Source organism: Scleropages formosus, chromosome 12 (genome assembly GCF_900964775.1).
Source record: "Scleropages formosus chromosome 12, fSclFor1.1, whole genome shotgun sequence".
Lineage (NCBI taxonomy): Eukaryota > Metazoa > Chordata > Actinopteri > Osteoglossiformes > Osteoglossidae > Scleropages > Scleropages formosus.
Window position 1 is genome coordinate 16,799,345 of NC_041817.1, and position 14,409 is coordinate 16,813,753.

Below are 14,409 nucleotides of genomic sequence, written 5' to 3' on the forward strand. Positions count from 1 at the left end.
ATGTGATTATCTCTAACTTGTTTAGAAGAGGTTCACGGAAACATCGGTTTCGTACTGTCATCTTATCGGACGTGCTTTTCCGTGTTTAACGTGGCTACTTTCCACAGCAGGGTACCGTTTACTTGAGCTGATTATTTGTGGCAAATTGACTTTTTCCTCCTCTACTGGAATATCTGTTACTTTTCTGTTATAAGGAGTCAGTTTTCCTGGGATAAATCAAAAGTTACATACGCTCACGAATATCTGAAAACGTTATTAACAGTGTCTGTAAGAAGTTTATCCATATGATCTATCCATCCATCCATCCATCCATCCATCGTGCTTGACCCGAGCAGGGTCGCGGTGATCCGGAGCCTATCCCGGAAGCATTGATTGAGCGCGAGGCTGAGGTGGGGCAGCCCTGGAGGAGACGTGGTAAAAAGTTTATTTTATGTTAACGTCATGGATCTCTGTATGTTATTTGAGCAGGGCTCTTCGAATTAGAATTTACTTAAAGCGAGAAAAGTGTTGTGTTAATGCGTATTGCTGCCCGGGCCGTATAGGCTGACACTGAGTCTGAGGGCCGGTTGTTGCCATCGGATCGGTGACGACTTTCTCACCGCCTTCGCTTCTGAACTTTATGCTGCCTTTCTATCCCGCCAACTTTTCAGCGACTGCGCGCGCTGCCGCTTGTCGCGCGAGCTGTGCTCAGGGTCCGCTGTCCGTGCAAGTTCTGCGCGTGAGGAGCTGGTGACGTCATTTTGACAGGTACCCCCCCCCCCCAACTCCCCCCACACTCCCCCACACCGACATGTCAGCGCATGTGGGATGGAGTTACAGCCGCAGATGACTTTTCATGTGGAGGGCAGTCCGGCCCTTCCCAGGTCTCCCTTTAATGAAAGAAGCTCCGTCTTTCCCAAGCGATAAAGGCGCGGAAAGTCCTGCGGAGAGGAGCTGCCTGCGCTGCGGCCGGTGTCCCGCACCGCGCGAGGAACAAATACTTCTAAAGTCGCAGACGACGTCGTCGGACGTGTCACCTGCCCTCCTCCTCCTAGTCGCGGTATTAACTTTCTTCGTCTGGAGCCAGACAGAGACACGCCGCTATGCAGCTGCCTGCTTTGGCGCGCGCCTACGTCCTTTTCTCAGCCCTGCTGCTCGCGGGGCTGCGCGGCTCCCAGGTGAAGTTCAGTCGGCTGGACCGCTGGGCGAAGACGGGCTTCCAGTACGTGAAGATGAACCTGTGCCGGCAGGTCTCCTCGCTGCCCGAGAGCGAGTGCAGGCGGCTGTCCCAGAGCGGCGTGGCCGTGTACGCGTCGGAGCTCCACTCCGACAAGGTGGTGGCGGTGCTGCCGGACTCGCGCTCCTCCTCCTCCGCCGCCGCCGCGGGCGCGCCGTCGTCGACCTCCAAGGTGGGCGGCTACGCGGTGGGCTTGTTGCCGGCGGAGGACGGCAGGCGGCACCGGGACGTGTTCCCCGGCCCCGCGGAGCACGACGCCGTGCTCGTGCTCGACCCGAGCCCGGGACAGAGCTTCGGACACCCGGTCGTGCTCTTCTACGTCGACTTCAATGTGACCAAGAAGAAATGTGGGCACAGAGACGGCATCTTCCTGGGTACGTGCGGAGCGGCTCGTCGTCTTCCTTCTTCTTCTTCTTCTTCTTCTCGCACCTTTTTCACAGGAGTCAGTTCTGCGGCGAAACTTTGCTGCTGCTCAGTCTACTCTTCCTTGTGAAAAACTCACTCATAAATAATGTAAATATTCTTTATATCGACTGTCTGCAGCCGGCACGCTGCCTGATTTTCAACTAGCCGGCAGTGAGTAAACCACTAAGTTACTCGTTTACTTTTTCTTTGCTGGTTAAACTGCGCTACGAGTAACAGAACAACTTGTCCGTGATTTTTGTAGCGAACATTCAGTACACGCAATTAACGTAAGTAAGGAACTTTAACATCCCATTTCACTTTCTTATCATTTTCTTTATTATACCGTAAGTATTCAGATTATACGAAAATATTAAAGCGGCATTATTTATAATCATCATTTGTTATAGTAAAAATGCTTAGTCTTTTATACAGTGTTGGCTTTCCAATCATTTTACGTGCTTGAAGAAAACGTGTCCCTTTTTATCAACCATTATTTCCCACATGTGGAGACATACGACTAATTGCTTTGATATTTATAACATATACTAGGTATGATTCGGGTGACCTGGTTGCGCTTCACACTTTTCCCACTTTCTTTTTTCCTCAGCAGTAGAACACATTAGAAAATGCATTTCGACATTTAGTGGAAATTGCGACATGAGAGCTAGAAATATTGATACATTTGCTGTTATATCTTACATAAACGAACCGTTACTGCCGCTCAAAAACAGACACCGGGCGGAGCGCTGCTCACAACCCGCTCCATCCCAGGGGTGGATGTCGGACCTCAAAAGGTTTGAGAACAAAAACTGTAGGCATTTCCTCGCCTTTCTCCGTTTTTTTTTTTTTTTTTAACTTTTAAATTTTTAAAACAAGTAATTTTAACATGAAAATCAAAAAAGCAACAGCCTACATGGTGTAGCCGCCGCTTTGTACTGCAGGTCCCAGGTGCGAATCCCACCCCCTGCTGCAGTAGCCTTGATCAAGGTACTAACCCTAAACTGACAGAGTAACGATTACCTTGCTGTGAGAATGGGCGAACACCTGCAAACAACAACACTTCTGTCGAAAAGGGTCAGATAAACAATAAATAAAGTCCTTATTATCAAAGCAGCGTTAATAGTTCTTTCTTAGATGGTGCTTTGAAAGGCTTTGATGATAAATTTGCATCCTGGCCAGCAATAACGTGCAATGAAGGAGTTGAGTGAGGCTTAAAAATATTCAAGGTGTTAATTAAATCAACACCATACTTTCTGAAGTTTGTGCTTGTGTGCATATGTGTGTGTGTGTGTGTGTGTGAGCGAATCAAAGAACCTTCTGGTGTCACACCATACCACAGCAGTGTTCCAGCCGCCCCAAAAGCAGTGACACAGACATCCCAGCCTGACCTCTTGAGCAAACCTTTTTGTGAGCTTCAACGCAGCATGACCTAGCAACTCAAAAATAGGCTAAAATTATAGGCGTAAAATAGAATTGCTTGTGTAGGCAGGCAGTTGCCATACCAACTTTTATTGTAAACATGTACAATTCCTCTTGAAGCCTAAGAACATTTGCTCGCCTTGTTTGGCAATTTCAGTAAACTGCCCCAAAAAATGCTCTGAAGAGACCATGCATTTGATATGCAGATTATTACGCTGCGCCCTGTGGTGTGGTTACAATAAGCAGCGTGATAAGCAGCATGTCAGACAAGCATTCCTGGTCTTCACTATGGTACAAATAGAGGAGTTTCTCTGAGATGTCATATTGCTGCTGACTTATTATCATTATCCATAGGCTGCTTGTCACAATTATTAAAGATCGACTGAGAGCGAGCTTTGGATACAAATGTCATGTTTCACTCAAATAATGCAAAGAGACGTGGAGATCTTCTGTGATGTCTTTTTACTGTGTCTGAACTCTTGTTCTGAGAATCCCCCGAAGGAAATAAGTGAAAACAGACCTTTAACATGTGGTCTTGAGTTTACTCAAGTAATAGGCCTGGAACACGGGAGAGTTTACATTCTAATAAGTTAATTTTTTGGGAGTGGACTGAATAAACTACTTCTTTCTTTAAGCACATACAGGTTTAAAAGCTAATGTGAAATGCATACTCAAGTCACGATTTCAGCACCATGGACCATCTTTGGAGAAAGTAATGCGTTCGTCATCTCAGAAAATGTAATGAGGGAACAATATTAATACGGTGCAATAGAGAGAAACTCTTTCTTTGGCTACAGGAAGTGTGTGTGTGTGTGTGTGTGTGTGTGTGTGTGTGCGCATTTGCCAAGCTCTTAGGAGCCGTTAAGTTCCCTGGCTTCCCTGCTGGGAGAGTGGTTGTGGGGACATGCTCCTGAAGCTGGAGAGTCATGCATTCACAATAGGAATAATGTCAATAATTCATCCTGTCTTCAGATTTAGAATCCGTTTCCAACCACCCTCCGCCCCCACCGCCACCACCACCCAGCCTGATAAGGGAGCTTGTCCAGTTCCCTGCCCCCGCGGCGGTCTGGTCCTTTGAGATGAGGCCTCGACCCCATTCCTCACTAACTCCGAGATAAAGTGCACACAGACACACGTGTGTGAACTCTTCTCTCTACAGGTTTTTGCCCGTTCTCTAGCTGTTGCTCTGCTAAATTGATTAACCAGACTTCTCACATTAGTAGACAGTAAACTGAAGCTCTACACTGTATTCAAAGCAAGTTGACAGCACAACTCATCACCTTCGGTGCTAGTCAAATATGTGTAACTTTGTGATCTTTACATTTACATTTTTTCATTTAGCAGACACCTCTCCAAAGCAATGTACAGAGAACAATAAAAGTGCATTACGTCAACAGTAGGAGCGATTTGGATGCAGACGTGCGATTCTTGAGTACAGTTGGTTCGTCACATTCCACCATATGAACCGATATAAATCACACGAGTAGCTGCGTAAAGGCTTACGTGTTTAAACAAATTGATATTAAACATTATTAAGCATAACAAACACATACACACGTTTATCATGAACTTGAGTGATCATGGGAGAAGTGAGTCCAGAAAAGGTGAGCTTTAAAACCCTTCTTAAATGGGGGGGGGAGAGAGAGAGAGAGAGAGAGAGAGATTCAGCAGTTCTGAGTGAGAGAGGGAGGTCAGTTCACCACATTGGAGTCAGAACCGAAAACCTTTGTGCTTTTGGACCTCTTTTGCATGAGACCACCAAGCGTGCAGAAGTGGAGGAGCGTAGCAGCCTAGTCGGGGTTTTCAGATCTTTACTGAATCAGACAGCTCATTCAACTTTGTGATTTACTCTATAGCCCAAAGGATTGACTTTTAATTTTTATGGGCTTCAGAATTTTATGCCTTAAGGTCAGGAACACAAAAGCAGCTGACGTCCAGCCTTTCTACTACACACGGACCACAAATTCTTTCAAAGAAAGATACTGTTTCTTCAAAGAAATGAATTTAATGATTCAAAGAAAAGCGGAGCTTTGTGTCAAGACAAGTCTACCGTTGGGATTACTCTCCACTTTTGCCAGTTTCTCATCACTTTATGAGTATTTCTCTAAGTGAGATTCTTGTCAAAAAGAGTACCTGAGAGTCAGCTTTGGACAGGCAGTTATGGATGGATGGATGGATGGATGGATGTTTTTTATACAAAATTATAACAGCTTTGCAGGCTATGGGTTATGAACATTTGGCATGTAGAAAAAGGCAAAGGCATGACCTGCTTTCTCTATGAACATAAAGGCCCTTTCTTGACAGGGGCTACAAACTGTGTTTCGGAAAGAACTTAAAAACTCAGATAAAGCCATTAAAGGGCCCAGAACCAAGTCTTATCTAAGTATTAGTCATAGCCAGGGGTTATAGGGTGGACATGCCTCTGGACCATCCAAAGTATAAGAGTTTCTGGAGTTGGAGAAAAAGCACCAAGTGAGAAGATGGGGACATTATGGACAGGATGGATGGTAGAAAAGGGGGAGGACAGGAAGGAGCCTAAAGGAAGAAGGACAAGAGGATCCTTCTCTTGGATGTGTCACAGAAGGCCTGGATCTGGAAGTGGTTTGGGAATTTGCGTGTGTCCATGCTTGACCACCTCGTACGGAGTAGCTTGCGGATAAGAAGAAGTGGCGTGGGGGAGAGATAATTTTTCACTGCATTTCAAACCCACCCAAGTCCCTTTTTAATTCGGAATAAAGGGGCTTGGGCAATAAGCCACCACAACGAAGAACATGAAAGTAAACGCAAAGCATTGTTCTACACTTTGAATTCTCAGCACGCAACAGTTGTAGTTTTCATGTGGTCGCAGCTCTTTAACCAGGCAGCTGACGCAAAGATCAGTTGTTTTCTGACGAACGACAGTGTTTTCGCGGTTCAGCGGAACTTGTTAACCGTTTCCTATTAACCTGAACCCACCAATATGCAGCCGAAGGGGAAACGGAGGAAGGAGAATTTCTGTCCGTTATCTGTGGGGTTAGAGTTGTTTGAAGTGAAAACTGGCAGAAGAATTATTTTGGGCAGTGCTACAGACTCGAATGAAAACATTGCTTTGGTGTAAAAGCAGAGAAGGATTAAAATGGTGAGAGATCAGCGGAGTTTGTGGTAAACACACAGCTGGACAAAGATGTACCCTACGTAGATACTTAGGATGCCTTAGAGTCTAGTTGTGCGTCTTTAAGACAGAAACAAGTGCGAGGAATAGAGCTACAGGAAGTCATACATTTTGGTATGACATGTGACGTACGTTTAATTTTTTTCCGCTACTGTGTTTATATTGGGTAGCAGAACCTCTGTTTTATTGCGTGAAAAAAATGAGCGAAATAAAGAGAAGATGGGAAGTGTTACCTGGTCTCACCTGCGTGCCCGAACAGAAGGGGCCGGCAGGTGGTTTAGTGGGCAGAGCTGCTGTCTTGCACTTGAAGGGCTGAGGTTTGAATCCCACCTCCTGCTGTAGTACCCTTGAGAAAGGTACTTATCCTGAATTGCTCCGGTAAAATATAAATGAGTAAATTATTGTAAGCTGCTTCGGAGAAAACCATCAGTTACACGAAGAAATAAATAACCGGTAGAGTCAGGCACTTTACTGCCATTCACTGGCCTGTTGTATGACCTGACCTGCATTATAAGAGGTCGGTAGGCAGTGACTGGGATCGATGTGATGCGGCGTTTTCTAACCCGTATGTTCATGTATTAATCTGTGATACCGTGGTGTGCTGGTGCTTGTGTTCCAGGTGAGGAGTGCCTGACCCTGGCTCTGAAGAGCCGCTGTCAGAACCAGCTAAAGCCCCGCCAGAGCCGCAGTGCCCGCCGGGGAGCAATGCCACGCGTGGGGACGGCAGAGCGCAACGAGGGGCTCTGCGAGATTCACTTCCTCCCCTTGGTTGTGGGAGTGCGGGATAGCAACCGCACACAGCGACTGCACTGCGTGGGTGAGTTCCTGGACAGGTGGGCCACTGACACGTTGAGCACATTTCTGTCTTTGGACGTTCTCACAAACTGGCCCCCTTGCAGACCACCCGGACTTTGCCCACTGCCCACGGCCCCTGCCGGTGTCCAGCCCCACCGTGCCCGTCTCCAACTGCGAGCTCAACAAGAACACACGGCGCTGCCACCAGCAGCCCCTGGCAACGCACATGTCCTGTCGGCTATATCAGACCTGTGACCACGCCGTGTTGCTCTCAGGTAGAGCCCGACTGCGGAGCTGGCAGAGTGCAGCAAAGCTCGCTTCCGCTGCCGATTTACTCACCCATGGTGTCTCTCTGTGCCCAGGTGGCTGGCAGCAGCAGATCACATACCAGCAGCACTGGAACAACCTGCGGATCTTCGACAACATGCTGAGGAACAACGGCTTTCACAAGGACCACATAAAAACCTTCTTTGCAGGCAAAGGGCTAGTCTCGGGTGAGCACGACAAGCCATGCGTTCAGAAGGAAAGAAACAGTGCTTTAACTTGGAGTGCTTAGAAAAAAAACCGCATGCTTAAAAAGATAGAGGAGAGATCACTTCCACAAGTGCCACACAGAAGTATCTGGTCCCTGTCTGGCGGGGATAACCTCTCTTCATTTTTCCATTTATTTTTCCATCAACTTCGCTCTCACGGCTGTGCAGAGGAGGAGTCAGACGGGGTGTACCCAGCCACGCAGAAAGAGGTGATCCGGAACCACATTTCCTACGTGTGCCGCAAGCAGCACTGCGCCGACTCGCTGGTGCTGTACCTGAACAGTCCCACGCGCAACGACGGAACCATGCTGCTTTGGGACGGCAATCACAACGGCATCGTGAGTGTCGTTCTCTAAAGCGTCACTCGAGGTGGGGGGGACAGGAAGGTGGGGGCACGCGTGCAGTACAAGTCACAGTTTGCTCCAGGTTCCGGACCACAGCGATCAAAGCGGCGCTAGTGCGTGGAGTGCGGAGGGAGCCGGCGATGAAGCCTTTGTGCCACTTGAAAACCACCAAACCAAAACTGAATTTGGAATGTGCAACTACACATGAGCAGGGGATGTTGATCCGTGCCACCTCGATCCATTTACTCCGTCTACCAACAATGTCGGTCTTTTCTTCTTTGAGTATTTGCCCAAATCCATGAGGCTGCTTCCATGTGACTTTGGGGCACCTAGATCTTCATAAATGGTTATGGCCACGGCGTGGTCCCGCGTGAGTTCACTCTGTGCACACAACCAACCAACCAACCCACCAAGGTTGTTTTATGCACTAATCAAGTTTCCTACTTTGCTTCATGGGCAGAAGTGGGGTCATTAGATGAGAGGATGGGGCAGCAGACTGAGTCACCGTAAGCATGCAATTTCATTGAAAACTTCTAAACAAAAATAATTAGGCCTGCCCACACACACCGGCACAAGTCTTCAACACAGCCACTAAAGATCATTACGAAAATCCTCCAGCCTCCCCTGGAAACCTCCCTTTCATGCCTAATACAATCCATCTGTGATGTGCCCACTTCAACTATATAGGGTTCCTGTCTTACAAATGTGCTGATGTTCGCCTATCCCCGCTGTCCGTCTGCTTTATCTGAATCCCACCTTCCCCTCCTAAAGGTGGTTGGTAATCCCAGCCATATGTTCCTCTGTGGCGCGCATGAAATCGCTGCCCTCCGCAGTAAACGCTTACCCGTGACAATGGGAAACCGACTCTTTGGGATCAAAGCATCCCTGATCCCTAAGCAAGGAGATGCTGATGGGCTTGGAGAGACAAGCAGGAGCCCAGCCTAGGCCAGGGTTACAAACAGTAAAATCCTGTGTAAAACCAATAAGGATGCATCTGATGTATACTGTGACAATGTTGTGCAGGCTTACCCTCGGTTCTTCGTTTACAAATACTTTAAGTAGTCTGGGGAGCTTTGTGGCTTTTGTGTAGCTAACAGGTGTGCTTCTCTCCTCAGGCGGATTCGACTGAGCGCTACTCGGTGAGCGAGCTGCTGGCCGACCTGGCTGGGTGTCGGGCCAGGAGGGTTCTGCTGTTTGTTGAGCAGAGCTACAACGCAGCTTTGGGAAAGAGGCTCAAGGGGTCTCTCAAACACCTCAACGTAGTATTGCTCAGCGGTACCACCCGGGCAGACACGGCTGAGTTCTGGGGATCCCTGCACCCTGCTCGTTGTCTCATAGACCACCTGAGTCAGGTGAGGACCAGTAGGGGCTATCTAAAGGGGTGGGACAGGGAGCTGATGGGTAGCTACATACTAAAGTGTGTGTAGATGTGTACAAAGCAACTGCCACTGATTTGACCTCATTGCTGTCACCCCTTCGTCTAGTCCTCAGCAATGTCTTCAGGCCACCTGGCAGGGCTCCTGAACGTAACCCTTGCCGGCGCACCCTGCAACGCCACCCCTCCACTCACAGAAGCAGAGATGCGCAAGGAATACATGGGCTGCCAGAACCTGCCCACGGCACTCTGGTACCAGAGCCACCACCAGCCTGAAGAGAAGAGGAAGTGAGGGCTCCCGTGATGCGCTGTAACCATCTCCTGTTCTGTACACGTCCCTGTCGCTGGCTCACAATGGACAGTGGCTGCAAGTCACAAGCTGAACTCCAGTCCCAGTAACCGAGGAAGCCCCATTCTCCACTTGCAACCTGCTGTCCTCCGCAAGTAAATAGACATTGTAACCGTGATTATTAGCACAGCTTAAAGTGTAAATGCCAAATGTTGCAAAGCAGGAAGTCTACACTCTAACTGCCAACAGCCACCACTAAATGCACCTCGGGGCACCTTGACTCCCCTGTTGTCCGGTTCGTAGTATTTTTGGTTGTATCTCTGCATGTACTGAGAGCCACGAGCGTGGAGAGGACTTAGGGGAGAAAACACAGGCTCAGATCTGTGCTGTAGCAGGAGGGGGAGGGCGCCTCCGATGTCCCCTCTCTGAACCTTGGCACATAAACTTACTCCTGCCCGCAATAGTACTACCAGTACGGAGTGTCCCGTTGGAGCGCGGCGGTGGAGACAGGGGGGTTCAGGCGGGGGACAGCAATGCCTCCCATCCAGCATGCTCCCGCTTGGGTCGCTGAGCATGCATGCGGGAAGAAGCAGCACCTCCCGCCCATCTGCCCCTGTCCCAGAATGCCCTGGCGCCTTGCTGAGCGACTGATGACTCGCCCATGATTTAAACATGAGGATGGGTTCCTGCCCTGGCACATGCGCCAACACCCCCTCCCCCTCTCCCCCTCCCCGCCCTCCCCTTCAGATACGAAGGTGCCTCTGCCATGGCGACAGTCTGCTAGACAGTCCCTCACACCACAGAAACACCAAGCCTGCAGCACAGAGGACCAGAGCACCTGTAATACTGCTGTACACAGGCAGCACCTGGGAGCTTTGGAGAAACCACCACCTTCAGGCACTCAAGTGGGCCACGGGTGCATGTGTTTACACACATACACGCAAGCACACACGCACAAACAGGTGCTATGTTGTACAGTTGCTGCCGATGTTGTGCTAAGACATCTGGGATATGAACACAGGAGTTACAGGCCTTGAGATTTCCATGATCTAAAAGTGCGGACCACGTGTCCGTTCCACACCACATCTTACCAGCCACCTGCTAACCAAATACGCTCAGACCAATCATTGTGGAACGCAAAAAGAACCGTGAAGGAAGCCATGAATGTCAAAAAGCATGTATTGTGCGTATGTGCTCGCCATGTTACCTTTGAGCAATTTAATGTCATATTTTTCTTCCAAGAGAATTCAAAATAATCTCCTCCATTTGTGCATTTTAAACCATAGATTATGTAAGCAGCTGTACATATTTGTAATAAATTAACTTTTGTACATAGCAAAGTTTGTTCTGTTGTTTACCTGTGAAACGACAGGTGAACGCCTGCTGTGGTTTAGCAGTAATGTATTTATTGCACACCACACTAAACTATTAGAAGACTTAATTTTTGCTGGATTTCTGCCATTCAGTTTTTCTAAATTTAAAAAATGCTGGTTTTACTGTCAAACATAGATGATTATTTAAAAATGTAGCCTTTTACATTGTAATTTAAATGAAACACATATGCAGCATCATAATTTCCCCATTTTTTATTTTAAATTACTTTTTTCCACAGAATAATTTAAAAAAAAAATATTTACACAGCTCGGTAAGCAGAGGGAATCGTGGAGTCAGCATTTTCCCCTCCAAGATCAGCACTTGACAGTTTGTTCTGCTGAGTGTCCCTTTTCTGACAGATTAACTCTGTAGTCCTTCAGGAGGACCTTCTGGCAAATACAAAAGCACATGAAGCACCAGCATAATCTTCCTCACTGTTTGTCAAATTTTTAAAAAAAGAGACAATGTCCTGCATTGGTTAAAAAGGGCCAAAAATTTTCTTAGACACAAAGCAAGCTGGTAGTGTAGTGGTTAGAGCTACTACCTTTGGACCTGAAGGTCACAGGTTTGATTCCCACCTCTGGTTGTAGAACCCTTGAGCAAAGTACTAGCCCTAAAAGTGCTCCAGTAAAATTACCCAGCTGTGTAAATGGGTAAGTAATTGTAAATACATTAATGTTCTAAGTTGCTTAGGAGAACAGTGTCAGCTAAATAAACCCTCAACATTAAACTAGATTCCATTTGATCCTGTGAGGGACTTGAGAGTCACCACTAAGACCTGCTGCTGAAATCCTACTCTTGTCAGTGTTTACACTGTCCCTGGCATTCCAAAGCATCTCCAGTTCAGTAGCAGGAAGTAGATCTGACACAGAACTAGTTGGATGACATGGCATTTTTTCCTCTTATTCACCCAAGCAAGGAAAAAAAATTAAAATAACACTATAAATAAATTTAAGCACGTACTTGAAGCACATACTGAAGTATCTCCTCTTCCCCACTTTGGATTAACAAGACCTTCATTACCATCACACGCTTCAGGCACTACCCAAAATCCTCCCTGAGTTTCGGAAACAAGTGCAATTTCCCGAGTAAGGAGCAAAAATCTGTCAAGTGTTTCATGCACATGTTTCAGAAAGAATGATGCTTGGATTCCCTATCTATCATAGCTTCAACAGTGCAGAAATCCCTTTTAAGGATATATTTCAAAGACATAATGAAAACAACACAAGTAAATATATATATCGATTAAGTGTTCGTGAGAAAAACGAGTCACTGAACTTCCTTCTGCAGTTTGTCCTACTAAAGAAATGGACAGTACACATGTAGTTGTTGCTTAGAAGTCTTAAGAGTAGCTGGCATATACAGCAACGGCTTCTCTGAATAAAGAAAATGTCAGCACTTCTTGTATGTCATTCTGGCTTAAGGAAAATTAATATTTCTTTGATTTTCAATTTTAATTATTTTCTAACTCATGGACAAACCCAAGCAATAGCTTTTCAGCGTTGGTCCTGGAAGACCCATCTGTATGCTGGCTTTCATTCCAAAACAACTGTTTTGACATGATTTGAATAGTGGGACTCCTTCGATCAACACCTCAGTCATGTCAAATAAATTAAGAGCTCAGACAGAACAAAAGCCACTATGGCACATGTCACATAAAAAGGGTGGAGGATGAACCTGAAACCCCACAACTGACAATATCCAAATACAAATTATAAATATATAATCAATAACTTGAGATACATGAGAAAGAGCTGGGAAGAACAATTAGTTCCTAAGCAAACGCCACCACCAAATGTACACTGGTGTCTCTGTTGTCTACGGAACTGGAGTCCCTTGCATCAGGAGGTACAAACAACAAGTCTCTCTTACCTGGGGTCAGATATAATACTCCTGCCTTTTGACTTATTTCCAGTTGCAGTTTGGGTTTAAAACAGATTAGGCAAAGTAATTACCCAAACTATGTGTGTTGGGTGTGGACACAGTTAACATAGTGGCTCTCTCAAGCAGGGAGGTGTAATCGCTAAGAGAATGGTAAAGAATTAAGGTACAGAAGACCACCCACCTCTAGGCCTTCAAAAATAAATTGTCAAACAATACGTCAGTGGTGATTAAACATGAAACAAACAATTGTTCTCAAAACAAAAACCTAGTGACTGTCAGCTTTTCGTTGGTTGCCCACCATATAAGACCAAACTTCTTTCTAGAACACTCTTGCATATGGTGTCAACAGGAAGAGTAAAGGATAAATAAGACGACCAACCACTGAGTACATTTTTTCTATAAAATACAAGCACAATGTAGCAAAAGAGGGTAAAACTTATGACCAAATGTAACATACCTAATTAGAAAGGTGACATTAGCAGAAATGTCTTGTTCCTGTCCTCAAGCTGTCCCTCAGCTGCCTAACAGGTGTGGAAAGGAGAAAAAGGAAAGGAACTGCAGTCCAACAAAGACCAAGGAAGAGGAATACTTTTTTATTTATTTATTTATTAGTTCTAGGAAGTTGGAAAATTCAGAAGTTCTGCGTATTTTGGTTTAAAACCCTTTAAAAATCCGTCTTGGATTTGATGATTCCTGTGACGATACATTACTAGAACTTTTTTTTTTATTTTATAAGCTCTGCCAGTCAAGTAGTGGCTCGTACAGTGATGCATTAGCCTTTTTCATAAGGTGGGGATGGTGCACTCATTAATGTATTTATTTTCCTGTTCAAAGATAGACAGAGGGCACAGTGGTGAAGGACGTCGTCTTGCAAAGTAAAGGTTGCAGGTTTAACTCCCACAATGAGTTCTTCTGTGGTAACAGTGAATATTGTTTAAGAAAAAGCTAAATTATTCAAATGGATTTAAAATTAGTATAGCATGTGTTTGACCAAGCCTGACCTTTGTCCTAAAGTCACAGCCAATAGCATGGCAGCGCTCTGGGCTTTCATGCTGTCGTTTGGTGATTGTGACCCTTGTCCCCATTGCCCCCCTCCCCTTCCCCGCACTACAGACACGAGGAACTGCTGGCCAAGGGTGGACTCTACGCCGATATGTGGCTGAAGCAGCAGCAGGCCCAAGATTCGGACTCTGCGTCTGACTCTGAAACCAAGGACCGGCAGACGGAGAAACTGCAGCCCAGTGTTGGCCACAAGAGCCACTAAGCTGAGGGTTGGGAAGCATGTGGCTCTTTGAACATGGCAGGGTCCAGGGGGCAGGGTCCAGGGGACAGAGCCTAGACAAATACACATCCACAGTTTTAAATGAGGAGACATCCAAGTGTCTGTCTGAAGATATTATTACTATAGACAGAAAACAATTAGTCACAGATTGACTTGTACAGTAAGAGTTAAGGTGCCCCCCCCCAAACCACACCTCTCCTGGTCTCAGCCTCTGGTCCCTTCCTGTGAGCGTATCCTAAGCCAGTGTCCCTCCAGGTGAGAAAACCAGAATGTGTTTTGTTTATAACTCGCTGTCGGTCAGACTTCAATGGACCTGGTGTGGGGTTACAGCCCCGGCAACCA

The 14,409-nt window shown here is 46.6% G+C and overlaps 1 protein-coding gene across 1 annotated transcript; it reads left to right on the forward strand.

Annotated features, from left to right (window-relative positions):
* Positions 1–816: 816 nt before the first annotated feature.
* Positions 817–10,821, forward strand: LOC108920637 (uncharacterized). Its single transcript, XM_029256983.1, has 7 exons — positions 817–1,590; positions 6,811–7,008; positions 7,091–7,261; positions 7,349–7,480; positions 7,688–7,857; positions 8,979–9,215; positions 9,348–10,821. Exons 1-7 carry the CDS (start codon positions 1,083–1,085, stop codon positions 9,528–9,530), a joined length of 1,599 nt encoding a protein of 532 aa, XP_029112816.1. The 5' UTR covers positions 817–1,082; the 3' UTR covers positions 9,531–10,821.
* The last annotated feature ends 3,588 nt before the right edge of the window (positions 10,822–14,409 follow it).

Bases quoted from the DNA above. Each gene is read 5' to 3' on its own strand.
- LOC108920637 (XM_029256983.1), top strand. From the start codon at position 1,083: ATGCAGCTGCCTGCTTTGGCGCGCGCCTACGTCCTTTTCTCAGCCCTG. The intron at 7,009-7,090 runs GTGAGTTCCTGG...GCCCCCTTGCAG, and splicing joins ACAGCGACTGCACTGCGTGG to ACCACCCGGACTTTGCCCAC. The intron at 9,216-9,347 runs GTGAGGACCAGT...CCCTTCGTCTAG, and splicing joins TCATAGACCACCTGAGTCAG to TCCTCAGCAATGTCTTCAGG.